At 32.4% G+C, this 22,986-nt stretch overlaps 3 protein-coding genes across 5 annotated transcripts; 2 read left to right on the forward strand and 1 right to left on the reverse strand.

Annotated features, from left to right (window-relative positions):
- Positions 1–4,592: 4,592 nt before the first annotated feature.
- On the reverse strand, positions 4,593–5,635 carry LOC120203011 (60S ribosomal protein L7a-2-like; the record flags this gene model as incomplete). The annotated part of the gene is made up of 5 exons (XM_039203379.1): positions 4,593–4,746; positions 4,831–4,923; positions 5,011–5,139; positions 5,246–5,415; positions 5,626–5,635. Coding segments are annotated over 5 exons (534 nt in total), but the record flags the coding sequence as incomplete, so codon positions are not given.
- A 4,387-nt stretch (positions 5,636–10,022) lies between these two features.
- LOC120203035 (protein DEK-like) lies at positions 10,023–15,035 on the forward strand. 3 transcript variants are annotated; one of them, XM_039203406.1, is made up of 12 exons: positions 10,024–10,310; positions 10,473–10,694; positions 10,776–10,809; positions 11,673–11,752; positions 11,824–11,883; positions 12,074–12,187; positions 12,273–12,353; positions 12,451–12,522; positions 13,715–14,204; positions 14,320–14,417; positions 14,517–14,547; positions 14,634–15,035. In XM_039203406.1, the coding sequence occupies exons 1-12, from the start codon at positions 10,224–10,226 to the stop codon at positions 14,801–14,803; spliced, it is 1,539 nt and encodes a 512-aa protein (XP_039059337.1). In that variant the 5' UTR covers positions 10,024–10,223; the 3' UTR covers positions 14,804–15,035. The 3 variants fall into 3 exon arrangements, with proteins under 3 accessions (XP_039059335.1, XP_039059336.1, XP_039059337.1); XM_039203404.1 differs by having other exon boundaries at positions 10,023–10,694; XM_039203405.1 differs by having other exon boundaries at positions 10,023–10,694; positions 12,454–12,522.
- Positions 15,036–17,353: 2,318 nt separating this feature from the next.
- Positions 17,354–20,408, forward strand: LOC120203037 (glutamate-1-semialdehyde 2,1-aminomutase 2, chloroplastic-like). Its single transcript, XM_039203407.1, has 3 exons — positions 17,354–17,557; positions 18,211–18,384; positions 19,130–20,408. The coding sequence occupies exons 1-3, from the start codon at positions 17,378–17,380 to the stop codon at positions 20,195–20,197; spliced, it is 1,422 nt and encodes a 473-aa protein (XP_039059338.1). The 5' UTR covers positions 17,354–17,377; the 3' UTR covers positions 20,198–20,408.
- The last annotated feature ends 2,578 nt before the right edge of the window (positions 20,409–22,986 follow it).

Consider the following 22,986-nt stretch of genomic DNA (forward strand, 5'->3'; position numbering starts at 1 on the left):
AAGTATGTGTTAAGTGTTATACTTTTTTATTTTAATCACATACACCGGTGTAGTATGTGTTAAGTGACATACTTTTTTGTTTTATTCACATACACCGGTGTAGTATGTGTTAAGTGATACACTTTTTTGTTTTATTCAATACACCGGTGTAGTATATGTTAAGTGATACACTCTTTTGTTTTATTCACATAACTAAAGCTTAATTCTTTGCTTTTGATTCGCATTCTATTACGAAATTTATCACAATTTCATATTATGACAATTTGCACTACCTTCAAAGAAGTATTATTCTGTATTGATATACATACTTAAAAATTATTCTATTTGTACCTCTGTAAACTAGAATTGAATATGAATCTAACCATATAAGACACTTCTCTTAGTTCAACTTATGCAATTTATAACGAATTTTCAAACCTGACTTACAGAAACTGTTTTGAGCAGATTTTGCTGCTCTGTTTTCTAACCTATCATTGATTAAAAATTCATATCTTTTTTGTATACTTCTCAAAATCAATAGACGTTTGTTTTAAATGAAACTAGATTGATATATAAATTCAACAGTATAAAGATCATCATCTAATCACTTGTGTATAATTTATTGTGCTTTTCGAAACTTATTGTTTTAATCATAATTTCTAATTAACTTTCCTTAATTAGCATCCTTAACTCATTCCATAATTCTATCAGCTTACCAAATGAATATAGGATTGAATCACAATTCACATAACATATGAGTTAATGCTTACCGTAATAACTCCGTCACTGACTCATCGCAAGCTAATGTTTGTGCGATAACATAAATACAAATTAAATGCACTCACATTTGCCTCATTATCGAACCTTCTTCACAACAATCTTCTCAATCATGTACTTTTTCCTTCCTTTTTGAGTTATTTGGTTCACTAGATTTATCGTGGTGTGACAACTTCATATAATAACATAAAATATTTAAATTATATGTTAGTATCGAACTAACATAATCTAAGATTAAATATAAAATTCGATAGAAATAAAATTGATACTTGAATAGATACAAAACTAAATTGTACTTCCCTCGAAATTTCAAACTTCTCGAAATATGTCTTAAATTCCATAAATATTTATTTCCATTATCAATCCTTCAACTTTGCCATTTATACAATCAAGCCACTAATTATAAATTCTTTCTAGAATTCATCCTTAATAAAATTCTCAAATCAATACTTTAACATTCAAAAACTTGAAATTTCATCCCAAAGTTTCTTAGACTTTTTGAATTTAACCACCCATCTTTATAAACTTGTAATTTGATCCCAACTCAACATTTAAACTAAATAATCAACATATCCATAAAATTTCCAGCAATATAATATTTTACCCAAATGATACTTCTACATTTAATAAACTTGAAAGCAAGTCCCTATAATATTGAGACTTTTCGAATTCCACCCTCAAACTTTACCAAACTTGAAATTTTGTTTCAATCAACTTTCCAACTTAAAATTCCAGCATTTCTAATATTAAAATTCAGCATTAAAACTCCATCTATCATATTTATGCAATAATGTCTCACAATTCTCAAAACTTGTATATTAGCCCTTTTTACTAACTCAAGCTTCCTAATTGATCCAAATTGATCTCCAAAACACAGAGAACACTTCTAATATCATTTACAGACCACATGAAATTTTTCAATATTTTCCCCCTAATTTTCCCCTTGTGGCCGAATATAAAAAGTCTTTTAGGGCTTGATTTCCATTCAGTTTCAAGCATGAATTAAACTTCCTAATATCAAATTCATGTTATTCTAATCATAATAACATCAAATTACATCAAAATCCCAATGTTCTCAAAAACCCTAATATGGTCGAATATTTTATATAATCCTACACTTGATTTTAAACATCACACATGTTTAAAATTTAATCTCCGACATCAATAACATCGAAATCTTCCATCAATCTTTCAAAATCATAAACCCTAATTTTCAATCTCATGAAATAGGGATGTCACCATGTAATATTTAAAACAAATGATAGAGAATTTCATGTAGATTAATTCTATATCTAATAGCTTAATCAAAAAAATCAATCATGTAGGCTTAAAAGTGAACTTGAAAAATTTTCTTACCATACCATGGAAACTCACGGCCAAAGCTTGATGGAGAGCAAAAATTATCACGAAATTTCTAGCAAATTTAATGAACATTTGGCTTTGGCTTTCTACTTTGGCCATACAATTGTCAAAAATTGCATTTTAGTCACTAAAACTTCCACTATTCGACCAAATCTGAAAAATTACCCTGTTTTGAGCTAAATTTCTCTTATCAAAATAGGGGAATAATATTTCCAAACATTAGCTAATATCCTTCAAATTAGCTTAAATTTCGATTCTATCCGATTATCCGATTTCTATACCGAACTTTAACGTTTTATAGCTTTTAACACAAATATATAAATTTTGTTTTAGGCCAAAATGTTCATTAAGGGCCAAAATATATAACTTTTCAAAATTATATATTTAGTCCCTAAACTTTTGCAAAGTCTATACTTTAGCCATCAAACTTTTAAAACTTACATATTGGTCATTAACAAAAAATTGGGGTATTATAGTTTTGTTGTTATTATGATGAATTGATGGGTCTTTATCCTTCTCAGGAATTGGCTCTGTGTAACCAAAAATTGTTGCAACTGATGCCCCTTTTTTATGTTTCATTATTATTTATCATTATCAAGAGAGATTACAACTCTTTAATAATAAAAAGGGGTAAATTACACGCTTGTTCATTGAACTTTACTCTCTCTCTCTCCTATTTCACTCACTGTTGCTCACACATTAATTTTTTGGTCACTCAACAGTTAATTTTTTGACGGCGTCATAACTTGGATTACTTAAAAAATAATCATTAAAATACAAAAAAATCATTTTCATTATTTATTCTATGTTCTCCCATTTTCTCTTCAACTTATACAAACCTAAATTCCAGTCATCATGTTAACTGCCATTCTGACCATCACAGGCCACCTTCGTTGGAGGTAAATGACTCAAAATTACCAAATCCATCTCCCATTTTAAACAGTTAAAACCATATCTCATCTTGCAATGGAGCGGATAAGATACAACCTTAAAACCTAAGAGCAAACCACCAGGTCTATGTTTTTTTATCAAAGCTTGATTTTTTAGGTTGAATAATGGATGAACATGAAGAACAAATGAAGAATTTGGTTGATTTTGTTGGGATTTTCGGTTGAAGGCTAGAGATAATTTGGATGAGAAGATTTTTTTGAAGTGACAAAAATGAAGGCTTCTCTAATTTTTTGAGTTTTATAATGTAAATTTTTTGGGCTATTTGCTTCATTAAAATAGCCAACAATATGCATGTTTTCTTTGGGATGTGACTTTCCATTTATTTTATTTTAGTCATTGCAAGTTTGTAATTTGTACTCCGGATTTTAATTGAGTTCAATTTAGTCATTAGTTTCTTTCCAATTGTTTTAATTCATTTATTAAATGTGTTTAATTATTAATTCGTGAATCTTTTAAAATTGCCACTTGTTTAATTATAAAATAAAACCTTTAGTTTCTTTTCAATCTTTTAATATGATCATTAATATTAATTAGTCCTTAGGTTTTTTAATTAATCCTTAGATTTTGGGTGCTTTAGTTATTAATTAAAATCTTAGTTTAGTTTCCTTAAAAATAAATAAGTTTAGTAATGTATTTTTAGGATTAATTTCTTTAATACAATTAATTAGAAACACAAACGCAAAAATTCATAATTAATTAAAAGGAATATTCTTTTATTCCTAAATATTAAAAGGGGTGGTATTAAAATAACTAGATATAATTGTTCAATATTTTTCGAATAAATAAATGTTATAAAAAGTGGTCACCACAAAAATTAAATAGGTTCATTAATTTTAAACGAAAAGGTAGAGATTTGATCCTACATTTAAATTGCTAAGGACAAGTTGTTTAATTAACGTCAAAAGCTCGGCCTTCGTTCTTTAAATCGAGGAAAGTCCTTATCCTTTTCAATAACAATTTGGCTAATTTGTCACCTTTAAATATTTTTTCTTTAGGGTTTAATAATTGATAATTATTTAATTTTTAAGGATGACAATATTTCATTATTTCGATTAAAATATAAGAAATAATTCCGATTAGGGGGTTAGTTTCTCCTTTAGTTGGAAATAACAAATATTGTGTCTCTCTCAAATTTTAAAATAATTTAAGGAATAAAAAGATCATTAACTAAATAAATATTCAAATTTCTTAATTTTTAAATCCTTCCCCAAACGTAATCGACTCCCGAACTCAAAATATTTAAATCGCATACCAAATCAAGTATTTTTAATTTTTTTATTTAAAAAGACTATCCTGGGTTTTCAACCTACCTAATCTCAAATGTTGATGACAACTCCAAACATTTCAAATATTTTCTAAAATTCGATTTTCTAAATTATTCCGATTTTCGCCACTTTGAAAAAAGTCGTCGCGACAAACCCCAAAAATAGATATCAATGTCGATAAGGGAAAAGAGTAGGTCAAGTCGAAAATTGATTGCAACTTGCTACACGAGACTGCTTAATCAAGACACACATCACGACTAAAGGTGTGTTGTTCCTCTCTTTAAGTCATCCTCTGCGCAGCTTCCTTCGCAAGAAGCCTCTCCTTTGCTTTGGTTCGGGCTTGTGACTTGGAGCCCATGATTCCGCCTCCCCACTTCTTTCTATTCTCATCGTTCTTGTCGTTGAAGTTGGTCTGCAATGTACAGCACAAGTGGATAAAACGACATCTAACTTCTCAACGTAGATTACTTCGAATATATTGCAGGCATATTCTTACCTTGATTGCCTCGAGGATTTTGCTGAATTCCATCTTATCCTCGTTCTTAACCGTGGTCAAGCACAAGACAGTCGCAGTTTTCTTGAGGACAATCTGCAGTAGTACACCAACACAAATAAGTGACCTTGTCATTAGCTCCGTAAATTGGCAGAAAATTAAGGAAATATCGTAGGAGTTTACCGATCCCAAACGCGCTTTTCCCTTAACTATGCAGTAAGGGACCTCCATTTTCCTGCACAAAGCCGGGAGCCACACTGCCAACTCTATGGGATCAACATCATGGGCAATAACAACCAATTGTGCCTTATTCTGCAGAGTATATTACAGAAGAATTATTTTTTTTAAGTGCTTCAAAATGATAAAAGTACAGTACTACACTTGCTACACTGATGATACTAAGAAATTAAAGGGCAACCTGCTCGATAAGGTATGTAACATGGTTAAGATCATATTTCACCACAATTGGTTTCTTAGACTCGGGTGCTTTGCCTTCAGCCTCGGCCTGGGCCTTTTTCAGGAGACGTTCCTTCTTGGCCAACTTGTCCTCTGGCTTGTACTTGAGGAGTAACTTGAACAGATTTGTTGCTGTAACAGGACACAAGATGACACAAGGTTTTATATTACTTCATTTGGCGACATTTGGTTTCTTGTCCTCTGGCTTTTCCTTTGGCTACATTTGTAATGGCGTTGCATTGCTTCACATCGTTTTATATTACTTCTTAGCCAATCATTTTTTTGTTTAGGGTAAACTACAAGGGTGACCATTTAACTATTGTCCTTTTTCACTTTGACTACCGATGTTTCGATTTAATCAATCAGATCTCCTAACTATTTAAATGCTTCAATCAAGCCGTTGTCCGTTAACTTTTAACAAAAGAGGTAACGTGATAGTTAAAAAATTTGGTATGAGTGCATATTTGGTCCTCAATATTTATACATTATATCAATTTGGTCTGAATTTAATTTAATTAAAATAAAACTTAATTTTCAACTATATTATACGTGTTAGTATATGGTTGGAGGATATTTTCATATTTATTTATTTATTTAATCTAATTTATATTTCCTCCAATAAGATGACGACACACCTTATTAAGTGAGAAAATGAAAGGTCTAAATAATGCACCAAACAGGAATTGAACTTCTGTTGCACCCCAATTCCGTGGCTAACATTTTCTTGATTTTATTTAATGGATTAAATTAAAATTTCGGTTAAATTAAGGGACCAAAATGAATTTTTAATTAAATTTAGGTCTAAATCACATAGTTTAAAAAGTTGAATGATCAATGGCATGATTTTACCATTTCCTTAATGGTTGGGTTTAAAACCCAAAAATTCTGAAACTTTCCATATGAGGAAAGCTTATATCTTTATCTCTGGCTTCCTATTTTAAAAACTTTTCTCTGGAAAATTTTAAACGACGTTTTGTGGTCGTTCATAGCTCTATTTTTGACACTTCCTATACCATTGAATCATTACATTGTCTCGAATTCATCGGTGTTGTTTTTGTTGTCGTAGCCACCCACGTATGAAGGGGTGAACAACATCAAGTTTTCGATGTAGTGTAAACGAACTCTCCACCATTCAGCGTTGTGAACCGAGTTAGGTAAGTGCCTTAAAACGCTTCAAAATATTTTTATAATTTTTTTCGGCCCAATGTGATCTCACATGTGCCCTCACGCGCCATCGTTGTGCGTGGGGAGAACCCAACCCGTCCGCTCCAACTCTTGATCGCCCAAATCGACCAAACTGAATCGGTCTAGACCTACCTAATTGAATTGGACTAAATCAGTCCAATTGAAATGGATTGTTGATTGTTGATTGTCGTTGATCGTTTACTGCATTTACCGTTTATCGGTGTTGACTTTGACAGCCGTTAACTTTTTCTGAAAACATTCATTTTGATGTTTTTCGATGTTCTAAGTCCGATTTTACAGTCCATTTCTCCAAATTATGGTTTGAAGGCCCCGAAATAACCCATTAATCTGAAAATGCTTAGTATTTTTAGCATTTCTACATGATTACTTGGGTATTTAATCTATAATTGATATGTGATTATATTTTTATGAAGACACTCATGATTCCCCTTACCGAGGGTTGGCTAGGTCTGACTCTTCCTATCCAGTAGATCTATACGGTCCGAGTTCTTCGAGCATTACTCGTATGTTTATGTAAATTATTTAATTAAATTTTATTATTTAATTTACTAGGATTTTGATATCGTTCTTCTGACTCGTAGAATCTGACACTACCGCAGACCGTAATAGGTAGACCCGATATTAGGATACCGTACTAGACTTCTTATATCGATACAAATGTGTTCATGACGATTTTAAATATTTTGACTGCATGGTATCTATTTTACTGTATGCATTGAATTTTGATATCTGATTTCTCGTTTCTAGCATGACCTATGGTTACTATATTTATGTATCTGATTTTGAAAAATATAATATTTTAATGTTTTAAAGACTTAAACCAGTATTTTCACTCAAATTCATGCATAGTTATTATCATTAGTGGGTATTATTGGATGAAGTATCTAATGCCTAGTCTCTGACTTGTAAGACCTTATCGTATGTTCCTCTGTTTTGTGCATAGAATAAGTCCTTACCACATGTCCTTATACTATCAATATAAGGTCCTTATCGGGTGTACATGTTGATGTATGATTTAGGGGAGCCTACACGTTCTGGTGTTCGGATGAGGGTAGTGTTCATGTTTTAAAATCATGTTTTATAAATAAATTTTTACCGAAGTATTTATCTAAATGTTTTATACACCGCATGGAGCACACTGAGTTTTTTATCTCACTCTTTAATTTTTAATTTTTCATATACTTTCCGAATGTTTTATACACCGTAAGGAGTACAATGTTTTTTTTTAGTTTACTCTTTAATTTTTAAATTTTCAGATACTATCCGACAGTATGGTAGCCGACATGGCGTCAAGAGGATCGACTATTCTCAATTTTGTATTGTTGTATATTTCTACATACTCATCTCTGTTATATTTTGGTGACACGTGTTTTTATTACTGTTCTTATGTATTTGGAGTACCAATATTATTTTCTGAATATGTTTTTATATGGATCCCCGATGTCTGTATATGTATATACGTTTACCGTTTGAATCTTACCGTTATATCTATTTTAAATCTGAAAAAGGATTTCCTGAAATTAATATGTGACTGTCTAGATTCGATCGTAACATCCAGGTCAGGTCTAGGGGTTACAACTTCATTCAATAAGGTGAAATGCAATCACTTTGAACCGCTAAGCTAAACAAGTCATTTGGTTTCAGATTACAACATATTTTAGATATCTTAATCCGGTTAAAGATAGAAAAAAAAAAAGATTGTAAATGCAAATTAGGGACTCAAAACAAGGATGGAATAACTTTGACCATGAAATCCAATCACATATTTGAATATAATTTAGAATATATTTTTTTATATATTTTAATTTTTAATGGAATAAATAATTCTTAATTTTTTTATTAACTATAGTTTACAATAGTTTTATATATATTTCTATTATTGTTAATGGAAGAAATAATTTTTTATTTATTAACTATAATTTATAATTTTTTATATATTTATAATTTTTGTTAATGAAAGAAATAGTTCTTAATCTGTATTCATTAATTATAATTTGCAATATTTTTGTAAATCTTAATTTTATTTATTAATTATAATTTAATAATTATATATAATATTAAATTATAGTTAATGGAAGAAATAATTTCTAATATTATATATATATTTGGATAAGTAATTTCTAATATTATATATAAATTTTAAATTATAATTAATAAATACAATTCAAAATTATTTCATTAATAAACATTTAAAATATATAAAAAATATTGTAAATTATAGTTAATAAATTAAAATTAAGAATTATTTTCCCATTAAAAACTAAAATATATAAAAATGTTGTAAATTATATTCTAATATATTATTGGATTTAATGGTTAAAGTAATTTCATCCTTGTTTTGATCCCAATTTGCATTTTCAATTCTTTTTTTCTCTAACCGAAATAAGATATCTAAAATATGTTGTTGTTTGAAACCAAATTACTTGGTTAACTCAGTGGTTCAAGACTTTGTATTTCACTTTTGGTTGCATTGTTCTAGCCTTTCATTTTCTCACTTAATAAGGTGGCGACACATGTCAATATTTGATTGGAAAAAATAAATTAGATTAAATAAATAAATAATTACGAAAATATCTTCTAACCAGGTATTGATGTGTGTCACAATCTAATTGAAAATTAAATATTATTTTAGCTAAATTAAATTATGATCAAATTGATAGAATATATAAATATTAAGGATCAAATATGCAATTATACCAAGGTTTTTAACTGTCACATCACCTCATCCATTAAAGTTAACGTACAATGGCTTAATTGAAGTATTTAAATAGTTAGATGGTCTGGTTGATTAAATCGAAGCATCAATTTTCAAAGTAAAAAAAAGACAATAGTTAGGCGATCACCCGTGTAGTTTATCATTTAGTTTGATATTGTATGGGTAAACTATGTATTTAATATCTAAATCATATGTAATTAAATCGATTTTATCCGTTTTAGTACTTAAACTTTTAATTTTTTTCAAAATCATATGTAACGTTTAATTTTTGTTTTATTAAAAATTTAACGAAACTTTTGCACATGACATTTCTATGAGTAAAGTACATCATTGCTCCCTTAACTACATTCTCACTCTTATTTTGGTCATTAAAGTTTAAAATTATTCAATTTAACTACTCATATTTCAAATTGCTCATGTTTTAATCACTCTAATTTATTTTATTAATAATATTTTGTGAGATGATATTTTTTATTTTTATTTTTATTAATATATAATTAAAATAAAAAATTAAATTTGAAAGTTAGAGTGATTAAATTAGAAGTAATTTGAAAGTTAAATAATTAAATTTAAAAGAATAAACTTCAATGACCAAAATACGAGTGAGAATATAGTTGAGCGATGAATGATATAATTTACCTATAATATTAAGTTTTTAATGTTGAGATATTAAAACAAAATAAAAATAAAATATTAAATATGATTTTGAAAAAAATTAAAATATTAAATATTAAAACAAATAAAAATTGATAATTTAAATTTTAAAGGTTTATTTATGAAAACGGGTTTAGGGTTTAAGAAATGCCGCTCTCTCAAGAAAGTTATTTTTGGTTGCCCGCTCGTTCCTCTTATTCTCATCTCCATCGCGCCAATTTTACGCCTATCACTTTGATTTTCCTCTTTCATGTCCACTGCTCCGCACTTCATCACTCACCATTTATACTAATTTTCTCTTGATCTGTTAGGGTTTTCATTTCGATTTTAGGGTTTTGGGGAAACTGCTCGGTTGGTGGTTTCTATGGCGAGGGAAACCCTAGACGAGAAGAAAACGGAGGAAGAGGAGGCTACTCCGGTTAAAGGTGAAGAGGAAGAGGAGAGAGAGAAGGTAAACGGTGGGGAATGTAAGGAGGTTTTCGAAAAAGGGGATTCTCGGCAAACTGAGGAAAAAATGGAAGTTGGCGAGAAAGGGAAAGAGGAAGGGAATGAAGAGAAGGAGAAGGAAGTGGAAGAAGAGGAAGGAAAGGAAGAGGAACTGAAAGAGGTGGAGGGAGTGGAAGATGAAGAAGAGAGTGAAGATGAAGGAACTAAAAGTGCTAAAGGTAGTGGTCGAAAGGGAAGCTCAAGGAAGCCCGGTCGAGATTCGGCTGAGAAGAAAGAGCCTGTGACGCCGAGTAGTGATAGGCCTACAAGGGAAAGAAAAGTCGTGAAAAGGTACTCAGCTCCTTCCGTTGCCAGGTCTTCCTCGGCCAAACCTTTTTTAATTGAAAAGGTATCGTTCTCGTTAAGAATTCGGTTTCCCTTTTCACTCCATTTTCCTCATTTTCACTCCAATCATCTGTCTTGCTTTCAGGGTCGCGGTACACAGCTTAAAGATATTCCGAATGGTATGCATCTACTCTAATTGTTAAATATTTTATTTGAATTTCGAGAGATCTGATTGAGCTTCAATCTATCGATTTTGGGTTATTTTTATGTCATCTGGTCTAGGTTATATACAGACTACAACTTAGAACTTAGTTAATTTGGTACTTAACAATAACTAAAGTGCATTTTAGTTTTTGCCGATGCAAACTAACTGAGACTTGGTTGGTTGTTATGCATTTGAGTTTTATATTTTAGGAAGCAGAACAATCAGTCTCCATGAAACCTGTCAATATAGATGTGAGTAATGACATTCAAAGCCATAAAACGAGGTTAAATGGTTTCCATGTGCAGTTGTTGAGTTTGAATAAATGCTATGATAAATTCTTAAAATCGGAGGAATCCTTGGTCAATATCTAAAAACTTAAAATTTTGTATAATCAGATAAATATGAACACTTTTGAACTGCTATGATAACCTATTTGTTTTTTGATGATAATCTTTGCAATTATTTATTTTCGACTTTTGGGAAACCATGTTAGCCTGATAGCCTCTTCAATACCTGTTGTCAGGACTCAGGAGTTCATTCCCGTAGTTTCATTGTGGATTGTCATGGTTGGTAGGAATTTTATAGGTACTTGAATTGCTTGGAAATTTGTGGATGAGATGTATTTAACTGCTGTCAAGATTAGCATGTTACTGCTAGCCTCTTGCAGTTTTCATTTAATAATTGACACATTATTCTCTTGGATGATAGAGAGATTCTATCGATGCTCTTTTGATGCATTATTCTTCGAAATGACAATTTTTTACGGTTATTAAACATTTCTGTTACTGCAGTGCAGAGTCTGGCCTATTTATTTTATAGTTTTGTACATTGTTTCAGTGGCTTTCAAACTGTCTAAGAGAAAAGCTGATGACAATCTGCAGATGCTTCATGTGATACTCTTTGGAAAGAAAGTAAAGGTGATGAAGTTATATTTTCTTGTTGTTCCATTATCCTTTCTTCGATACTAATCATATTTTTCCATCTACAGCCTTACAGTTTGAAGAGAAACATTGGCCAATTTTCTGGCTATGTTTGGGTTGAGAATGAGGTATTTTATTTATCTTGTAAAAGCTGGTTTCTTTCTTTTTTCCCGTTGTCTGGATGCATGGGTCTCTCGTTGCATTTCATTAGTCAAATAGATTTAATTGAAGATACATTGCCCATGCTTGACCTTGGGAATGAGCTGTTATTCATCAAGCGAAAATCTCTTAATGCCCGTTGTTTTTTATTTTTTTCAGCGGGAAAAGCAAAAAGCAAAAATAAGGGAAAAAATTGAAAAATGTGTTAAAGAAAAATTGGTTGATTTCTGTGATTTGCTGAATATTCCAATTGCAAAGGCTACTGTAAGAAAGGTCAGTAAGAAATATATAAAATGTACCATTATTTATGTAATGGATCTGCTTATTTATTTGAGTGTAAGTCTTTTCTCTTTTGAAGGAGGAAGTCTCTGCTAAATTATTGGAATTTCTAGAATCCCCCCATGCTACTACAGACATTCTTCTTGCTGACAAGGAACAGGTGCAATGCTATTTGAAATTCTTTTGCATGTTATGAAGTATTTGGCATGATTAATTGTCAATTTGGATCTGAATGGGATTCTTTATCCTTGTTTCATAAGGGTAAAAAGCGTAAAGCTACACCAAGCAAAAGCATTGGTTATGGGGAGGCTTTGGATACATCAGCTAAGGTTTGTCTTGTTTGATTTTGCTCCTTTTTATGTATATCTTGTTGTTATCTATTAAATCCTTCTATGATTATCTGGTAGTGCTTGTTCCTGCATGTATCCCCGTTCTGTTTTGTACTTTATATTTTATTAATTCTGTCTTATTTCTTTTTAAAAATATCTTTCATTGTGTATCATTTTACCTGCTCCAGTGCTGAGTTTAAAATTGCTTTGATCAATGTGGTGTGATAAATTTTGATTTTGTTTTTTTTTGCTGATAAGAATGAAGTTTAAGAATTGTTGTTATGTTGTCTTGTTTTTGCAAGGGCTGGTAATTGATCTTGGTTGATCAAAAGTTGGTGCTCTCAAGACTTGATCTAACATTTCTATTTAGTTTGTTTTATGAAACTTTACTGGCTGCTGTGTCTTTATTGTCTGTTCTTGGATTTTTATTGTTAATATAGGTGTTAACTTGTTTTTTGTCCAGTCATGGGGAGATTGTTCATTGAAGTTTGTCAAAATATTTGAGGTTTTGTTCTCGTTACATATTGGTTCTGTAGTTCATTTATTTGGGTTATAGATACTCTTGGTGGTTTGATTAAAGGTTGGAGTATTTTCCCATGACTTTTTGTAGATTCAGAATAAATTATGTTTCTTCGCTTGCTAAGTCATGAATGGTCTTCAATGAATTGTGGTTCCTATGTGTTTATGGGAAAAACTGTGTTTGTTTATGGTTTATATCCGTTTCTCTGTAATTATTTTGTTTTCCCGAATCTTGTGATAATTTTCATTATCGTACTTGCTAAGGTTCATTGTGTGCATTTCACCTGGTATGGTTTGCTATGATGTTCCACTTGCAGATGAGTTGGTGCTTGTAAGTACCATAGGCAAGAATGCTTGGTTTTTTTACCTTTTGTTTGGTGGGTTAAAACATTGTTGCCTATGCAGCTATGTCCATAGATGTTGTCTAGCAAACAAAACCCGTACAAACTTTGGTTTTTCGAAAAGAAAAAAAGGAAGAGAGGAAAAAGATAGCTAGTAAATTTCTACCAGATTAAGAATGTCCTACATGAATCTAGCTGGGGATCACTGCTTAAGAATGATATTTCCCCCTCATTTTCTGTTTTCTTGTCTCTGCGCTATTTTTAATTTCTGGAATTTATTGGGGCTGAGAAAGCTTGATGCTTGTTATTTTGTTTCAAAATTTGTTCCACAGAAGCGACTAAGAGCGCCCCAAGGTGGGGAAAAGCGTAAGCGTTCATCCAAAGCTGAGGAAGATGAAGATGATGATAAAGTTGAATCCCCTGTCTCTAGAGATGATTCTCATGAAGATGATGCTGACACTGCTCCTAAAGAAGAGAATGGTGACGAAGAGACTAAATCAGAGGAGGAAGAAGAGCCCAAAAAGTCAAGTGAAAAAAGTACTTCAAAAAAGACAGCAACAGAGAGTCCCGAGTCTAAAAGCAAGGATAAATCCACATCCGGAAAGAAGGCTACCCCTGCAAAATCTGGCAAAAAGTCCTCAGGATCAACTTCAAAGCAGGATGTCAGTGATGGTGGAAATTCTGGTTCTAAATCGAAGGGTTGTGCGTCAAAGAAACCAAAGGTTGAAAAGGAAAGCTCTAAGGGTAGTTCCACCAAAGACAATGCTGCTGGCAAAAAGAAAACAAACAAGTCATCAGAAAAGGTTTCTGCTAAGTCGCAAGGTAGGTTTTGCTAAATATTGATGTTTTATGTTTGCATAATATTAAAAGAAGAGATATATTTGAAGTGGCTTGCTGTTCTTTTATTCAACGCCTTTGTGTTATACGGTTGCAACAGGTAAAGGAAAAAGTGGCAAGAAACCTAAACCTGAGCCTACCAGGGAAGAGACTCATGATGTTGTGGTCAATATTCTAAAAAAAGTGGACTTCAACACTGTAAGTATTATTTTTAATTATTTTATCTGTTCAATTTGGATGTGAAATGAATGATTAGATTCAGATTTTCAGTGCTAAAATTGTGTGCTTATGATGCAGGCAACGTTATCTGATATCCTTCGACAACTTGGTATGTTTCACGGGACGTTGTTAAAGTATTTAAATTACAATATTGATTTTTATACTTGAATAATTATAAGATTTGGATGATCTCAGGTACTCACTTTGGGCGGGATTTGATGCACCGGAAAGCCGAGGTGAAGGACATTATTACGGAAGTGATAAATAACATGTCTGATGAGGATGAGGATGAGGAAGGGGAAGAAAGTGAGGAGAATGCCGATACAAGCGGTGGTGCCGATAAAGATGGTGATGGAGATGACTAGTTTCACCATATGTAACTTGTGACATGTGCACGGTCATAGGTAATTATCTGATCCCCCATGGGGTTTGATTTTCATTTGTGATAGAATACTAGAATTGGCCTAGTGATTTTAGATGGTGGGATTGTAACTCCTGTAGTAACTTAATTGTAGTAGTATGTATGGTTGTAGTTGAGATTTGCCTAGTTTCTCATAGCGAACATCTTGTTATTTTATCAGGCTGAGGTTTCAAAGATTACATTTTGATAAGAGTTTTATGAGCATTTCTCAATACTAAAAACAATTTAAAATTGGTTCCATTGTTAGGTGCTTGGTTGATGTTCGATTTGGATTGATTTAACTCGAATTATAGCTCGATTTGAGATCTCAACGAGTTGAATAGAGCAAGGTTTAATTTGATTCAATAGGTTTGTGAGCATTTCGTTAATTCTTTTTTATAATTTTTTAGTTGTTACCAACAATTTTTGGTTTTTGTAGAAACTTATAGTTGACTTGGAACATCTTAATAGCGAAGAACTTACACTAATTTTTGGTTAGATTGTTTGCAAACTTGAATCATGTAAATTAAACAAAAGTATTTTATCAATATTACTTAAAGAACGGGACATGATCCAATATAACCGAACATGTATAATGTTTAGCTCCTAAAAAACAATATTTTTTGATAAAAATTGTTTGTTCATATAATTAATTTTTAGTTTTGAAGTATTTCTCGTACTACTAAAGGCTTTGAAACTTAATCATCTATAAATGAAAGTGAAAATTACTTCCTACAAGTGTTTGATTTAAAATTTTCAATCGACTTAGTTATTGTGTCAAATCAAAATGTTATAATTTAATTATATGGAATTGACATTACCTTAGGTATGGCGAAGTAGAGTTTAAAACGTCTAACTACCTATTCCAATTTAAACAATTACCTAATTTCATAAAAGCAAAATTAGGATGACTAAATTTAAAATGTACGAAAAGTACATGAACTTACAAGTTACAACATTGTGTAACCTTTTCCATAATAAATATATTCTTGATAATTATCCATTTTGAAGGCAACGATGTTTTATGACACATTTTTTTTTACTTATTTTATGATAAGACATTTCAGATATGACTTTCATAAACAAATAATACTTATAAGATGTCCAAAAACTTAAATATTAATTTATGAAATTAAATGAAGAGACAGAGCAAAATATAACCAATTTCATTAGAAGTTAAAAAGTTGGCAAACGAGCCAATTTTGTAAAAATATTTTTTTTTTCAAAATTAGATAATATATTCAAACGAGACCTATTTTTATAAAATAATATTAAAAATTGAATTAATTGTTTGATATTTAATTAAAAAATGAATAGTTTAGTTGACAAATTTTAACATACTCAAACCATATTTTGTTTTATAGCCTTGCACATGTAAAGTAAACAAAAGTCTAACATCAAGGCTCAAAATTATGTATTTCATTTTTTTCAAAGTTAATCTTCAAAATAGTTTAATAAATTATAAAAAAAGCGGACTCACACCCGGAGTAAGCGTTAGAGTAGTACGTCTTTGAGACTTCAATATTTTATTGGAATTTTGAAACAGATATAATAGAAAGTATGAATAAGTAAACTTTGTATGTTTGACACCTCGTGTAGTTTTATATAGCTTTAATGATGACTGCTTAGCATTTTTACTTGAAATAAAGATAAATATCGTGTACGTTCAAGTGTAATGCACACATCCGAAACGAATAAGTCAAAATACTTAAAATGTTACCACGTACGTGTTGTTTATCCTTCTTTTAAGGTATATTTTTCTTTAAAAAATAATAATAAATATTTCTTAATAACTTAGAATTAATATGAAATGGATGCATTTATATAAATGAAAAAATACATAAGGTACATTCACTTTTTTTATTGTAAGCCAACACTTAAACCGTAGGAGTAGGGTTTTCTAGTACAGGAGTAGAACATGCAGCCGGATTTTGTTGAGAACCACACCCAACATCAATATGGAGTACTCCATGCAAGATGGACGAACCCGAAGGTCTAACCTCACACCAAGCAGATCCAATCACGTAAGGTGAATCAGTGGCGGATCATTAAATATTTTTTAGGGTGGGCACACATACGTTAACAACATAATTTTTTTTAAATGTGATGAGTACAAATAAAATTTCATGATGGTCCCATTCCGTAAAATAAATAACTAATCGAAGAAAATTCAGATTTTAAGGTGGATACGAAAGTTTTCAGGGTAGACACCATCAATAAAATAAGTAATTAATCAAAGAAAATTCAAATTTTAAGATAGACACGTACCCATCCTCGTCACGCTGCGGCTCTGCAATGAGAAATGAGTGAACGATCTTATCATGTGATTCATGTCCGTTCAATGAAGAAAAGGAAAAAAATGTTGTAATGGGCCGATGTCCATTTACAGGGTTCGTCGGCCCACATATTTTGATAATTGGTCCGCCCAATCCGGTTCCTTGGTTTGCTATTGGCTGATCCTTCTTACGATTTCACCATTTTCTTATCTTCTTCTTTATACTGCCTGAAATAAGATCACTTGCAAAAACAAAGAGAAAAAATGGCGGCCTCAATGAGCGGAATCGGAGTTGGGTTAGGCCTATCTTGTTCTTCCAACCTTTCTAAGCCTCTTCATCCTACTTCACAATCCTCTGGTTTTCGCGTCAAGATGACTGTTTCCGTTGAAGATAAGAAGAATTTCACCCTTCAGAAATCTGAAGAAGCTTTCAACGCTGCCAAGGTAATTCTATCTTCTTCTGCATAGTTTTAATCTTTGCCAAGTGAAGCCGAATTTTGTTGAAATTCAAGCCATTCGATTGATTCTCAATCTGGGTTTGTTTGGGGCTGGCTGAATTCATATGAAGTTTAGCATGTTTGATTTCTGATTAGTCATGGATGAAATGAGCATAATTTTTTAGAGTAATATAGTAATATTTTAGGTTAAAATTGAAAATGTTATGTTATCAGTAACAAATAACATAAATTGTAGGACTATTCCGTAACAAATTTGGTAAATTGTATAATTATTTGGGTTGTAATCTAAAATCTTAACGTTAAAACATTCTCAGTTTAGGGTTTAGGGTTTAAAGTTTATTACTAGTTGTGTAACTTTCTCGAGTAGACAGAAATATTTTAAGTTGAAACCCACCGTAATGTAACATTCTCGGTTGTAATCGAAACTATAACCAATCGTACACTTTTTAGATTAAAAAGGGAACATTTTAAGTTAAAATTCGTCGTAAATTAACTTTAGGTTAAGCCACCGCACAACAGAACTACCCGATCAGTTATGGATAGCTTGTTCCTTTCCTCTTTCATATCCTACACTGGGTAAATGCTTTTGTGAAGTGTATTTGTGCACTGACTCGTTTAAGGGCTATTTTTTTGGGTCAGAGTCTGATGCCAGGAGGTGTAAATTCACCTGTACGTGCCTTTAAATCTGTTGGTGGACAACCAATTGTGATTGATTCAGTGAAGGGTTCTCACATGTGGGACATTGACGGTAACCATTATATCGACTACGTTGGCTCCTGGGGACCTGCAATCATCGGTCATGCAGATGATCAGGTTAAGTCTTTGACAAATCCCATAACTTCATATGCATTTTGACCTTAACTTCTTGTTATGTGGGATGCAATGTCCATGATGATGCATTATATTATGTTTAGGGTTTGAAACGAGTCGAGTTGAATTTAAATATAGTTGGGTTCGACTTGATTTGAAAAGTGTCAAATTGAACTCGATTCGACTCGAGAACTCACAAGCTTTAAATTGTCTAGTTTGACTTGTACTTGCAATGAAAAATCGCAGCACGACTCGACTAGAAAGTTCACGAGCTTAAAATTTTCAAGCTCGACTCGAAATAGAAAATTGAAGCTCTAATTGAGTTTGAAAAAATTTGAACTCGAAATATTCTTGGACTTAGCTCGATTGAAGCTCAAACTTGACCTTAAGCTTGATCTTAAAGTACATGAAAGCCTTATATTGCAATTTTTATAAAAAAGAACAACGTATAAATGTTAATGTTATTAGCAATTTAATTTAGAAAATCTAAAATTAATATATTATTTTTTTATATTGCTCGCAAGCTTTTCGAGTCGGGTATAAAGTGGCTCGCTTTGTCTCGATAAGAATTCGAGTCTAGTTGGAGCTCGAGTCAAACTCATTCAATTTGAATGTTGACTGAATCGATCTCGAGTAGCTCGCGATTTGTCTCATCTCGTTTATGGTCTTAATTATGTTAACCAAGAGTTGTTAGGTTGGTAATGGAGAGCACATATAATAATTCTTCATGGTTTGCAAATATCTGCAGGTGCTTGCTGCTCTGTCTGAAACAATGAAGAAAGGAACCAGCTTTGGCGCTCCTTGTCTTCTCGAGAACGTTTTGGCCGAGATGGTGATCTCTGCCGTGCCTAGCATCGAAATGGTACGGTTCGTAAACTCGGGTACAGAAGCATGCATGGGCGTGCTGCGGCTCGCGCGTGCGTTTACCGGCCGAGAAAAGCTCATCAAATTCGAGGGTTGTTACCATGGCCATGCTGATCCATTTCTTGTCAAGGCAGGTAGTGGAGTCGCTACCCTAGGACTGCCCGACTCTCCTGGTGTTCCGAAAGCAGCCACTTTTGAAACTCTAACTGCCCCTTACAACGACATATCCGCCGTCGAAAATCTCTTTAACCACAACAAAGGCGAACTTGCAGCCATTATTCTCGAACCCGTTGTTGGCAACTCCGGATTCATTCCACCTAAACCTGACTTCCTTGAAGCCATACGTCGCTTGACCAAGGAAAACGGCACCCTCCTCATATTCGACGAAGTGATGACCGGGTTTCGCTTGTCCTACGGCGGGGCACAGGAGTATTTCGGCATAACACCGGATTTAACAACCCTAGGGAAGATAATTGGTGGTGGTCTGCCTGTTGGTGCATATGGAGGAAGAAGGGACATTATGGAAATGGTGGCACCTGCAGGGCCTATGTACCAGGCTGGTACCTTGAGTGGGAATCCATTGGCAATGACAGCCGGGATACATACACTTAAGCGGTTGATAGAGCCGGGAACGTACGAATACTTGGATAAGATCACCGGAGAACTTGTTCGAGGCATTTTGGATACCGGAAAGAAGACGGGACACGCGATCTGTGGAGGGCATATCTGCGGGATGTTCGGGTTTTTCTTCACAGAAGGACCTGTTCACAACTTTGACGATGCAAAGAAGAGTGATACTGCAAAGTTCGCCAGGTTTCATAGGGGAATGATTGAAGAAGGTGTGTACTTAGCACCTTCACAGTTCGAGGCCGGATTTACGAGCTTGGCACATTCGTCGGAAGACATCGAAAAGACGATTGCAGCTGCCGAGAAAGTTCTTAGCAGGATTTAAGGGTACTTTGGCCTCTTGTTCTTCTTTTCCTGTTGCATGATTTGCCATTTTCTGGGGAATGGTTCTTTGGCTGTTGTCATTTCTTCTGAGAATCTGTATTTGTTACTAATAAACCTTTGTATCTTTGCTGTTAGAGCTTGTTTACATCCTCAGCTTTGACCTCCCTAAAATTTTCAAATTATCATATATTTCAGGTAGGGTATTGTTTTGTCGAGTCTCCCGACTACTAAAATTTATCAAATAGCTCTCCGAATATAGGGTGTTACTTTGTTGAGTCCTTAACTATTAAAATTACAAAATGATCACCCAACTATTCATATGTTCTAAACTCGTCATTTCGTTAAAAAATTGATGGCAGTCTGAGTTGAATTTTAACATAATGACTGAGATATGATAGTCTTATAGATTATGAGATCAACTTTTATCATATTCTAATCAATATGTTAAAGTCTAGATCAGACTACTCTCAAATTTTTAACAAAAAAAGACGAGTTTGGAACATATGAATAGTCAAGTGATCATTATATAACTTTTAATAATTAGATACTCAACAAAACAACATCATATAATTGAAGGATTATTTTATAACTTTTAAGAGTCAGATGACTTAATAAAGCAAAGCAACATCCTATAGTTGAGGATCATTTGTGGTGTCCTTAACTCTAAAATAAATTATTTTGAATGGTTTAATTAAAAGTTAAAGTCCAATTTTGAACCCAAACTTCAAATCCAATTCGCATAAGGCCCACATATTCAAAGTCATATCCATATTGGTCCACTTTACGACCAAATAAGTTTAAAATGAAACTAAACCAAAATTAACATTAGACTATACCAGGGCCGGGCCTTGGGCCGGGGCAGGAGGGGCGCCCGCCCAGGGCCCATAATATTTTTCATAGTGACTATTAATTTATAACTACAAGATTTTACAGTAACAATACTCCGTTATACAATTGATTCTGACAAACAACACTTACTTGACGCTAAATAAAGAAATAAATAGGGGCTCATTTCTTTTATTTCGTCCTGGGCCAAAAAATAAAGAACATAAATAGGGGTCCATTTCTTTTATTTCACCCCGGGCAAAAAAATTCCTAGAGCCGGCCCTGGACTACACAATATTAATAATCTAAAAACTCAATTAAGATATTTCAAGTTTTGTGATCAATTTAAGACGGTGGCGGAAGTATGCACAGCTCAGGGTGGACACGTGCCCACCATAGAATTTGATTTTTTTAAAGTCAGTTGCTTATTTTACTGAATGCGTCCGCCCTGAAATTGTATTTGTGTTCACCCCATACGATAATCTTTTATTAATACATATGTGATCGCCTTAAAAAATATTTATGAATCCGCCACTGATTTAAGAGTTGAGGTGGGATTTAAGCACACGGTCCATTTTGACTCGTTACGTTAAGCAACTCAAAGTTTGATTTACATCGGTGGACTAATAATTTGGTTCAATGTGGCCTTTTGGGCATCAAATGGGGACCTATTTAGTTGAGCAATTGCTAGTGCAAAGCAAAAGGTTTTGGTACATGGACCACTTTAATATAATGTTTCAAGGAAAAAACGAAGTCATTAAAATTTAGGAGATTTCTTTCTTTCTTTCTTTAACGTGACCGATCCAAATTGTTCATGAAACACTTGTACATATTTAGAGGGCGGAGCTAAGATAAAATATTTGGGGGACGGATTACCTAATTTTAAAATATTAAGAGGGTGTTTGGATGGGGGAATGTGGGATTCCCCGAGAATGGAATCCACATTTTCCCGTTTTGTTTGGCCGGGAATGTCATTCCCGGTAATGTTTTATTACCAATTGTGGATTTTTTAGGGTATATTACCGGGAATGTCATTACCTCCCTTCCCTTAGGTATTGTAACATTACCGGCGTTTTGGACTAAAATTCCCTTAATTTTTTATTTATTTATTTTCAAAAATATCATTCTTCTGTCATTGAATAATAAAAATTCTACGAAGTTTAAATTATAAATTTATCCTTAAATTATTTTAGATTTACAAAAAAATCTATAATTAAAATTTTATATGAAGTTCAGGGGTTAAAATAAAATTTTACCCTTTCATTAAACCTTTTTTATATTTTTAATTTTGTAAAAAAATTATATAAATATTATGAATTTATTTTTTTAAAGAAAATATATAAATATTTTACAATTTGTAATATTATACAAATATATAATAATGACAATTTGGTCAAATATACATTCCAATAATCTTTATTCCTTTAACCAAACACGGTAATCTTACATTCCTGCTAAACCAACCAAACACAAAATACAACATTCCCAGTAATCCTATTCCCTGGTAATCTTTTATTCCCCACTGGTAATCTTACATTCCGTGAACCAAACGCACCCTAAGGATTTATTAGATATTTAATCTGAAAAATTGGAGGAGACAAAAGTCTAATTTTACTTAAGTTCAAACAAATAAAGACATAGAATGATATTAAATCAAAAAATTTGTCACGGGGCTGTTTTCGGTCCCTCTCTCCAGAAGACGTGTCTGATAACGCTTTTAAACTCCATGACTTTTCTTTTCCTTTTCAAGCCATGAAATTCTCTCTTACTCGATCTCGTGACATCCTCGTCACAATTGTTCATTCTGCCTATCCGACTCACCTCTCCAAAATGTAGCATATAAACATATAATTAGAAAAGGACACGACAAATACGATACTAATACTTTAAAGATTTTAATAAAACTATTTGAAGTTTGAGATGAACATATAATCCTCAAATCTTTTGATTAAGTTAAGATGATTG

Source organism: Hibiscus syriacus, unplaced genomic scaffold, assembly GCF_006381635.1.
Source record: "Hibiscus syriacus cultivar Baekdansim isolate YM2019G1 unplaced genomic scaffold, ASM638163v2 tig00009013_pilon, whole genome shotgun sequence".
Taxonomy (NCBI): Eukaryota; Viridiplantae; Streptophyta; class Magnoliopsida; order Malvales; family Malvaceae; genus Hibiscus; species Hibiscus syriacus.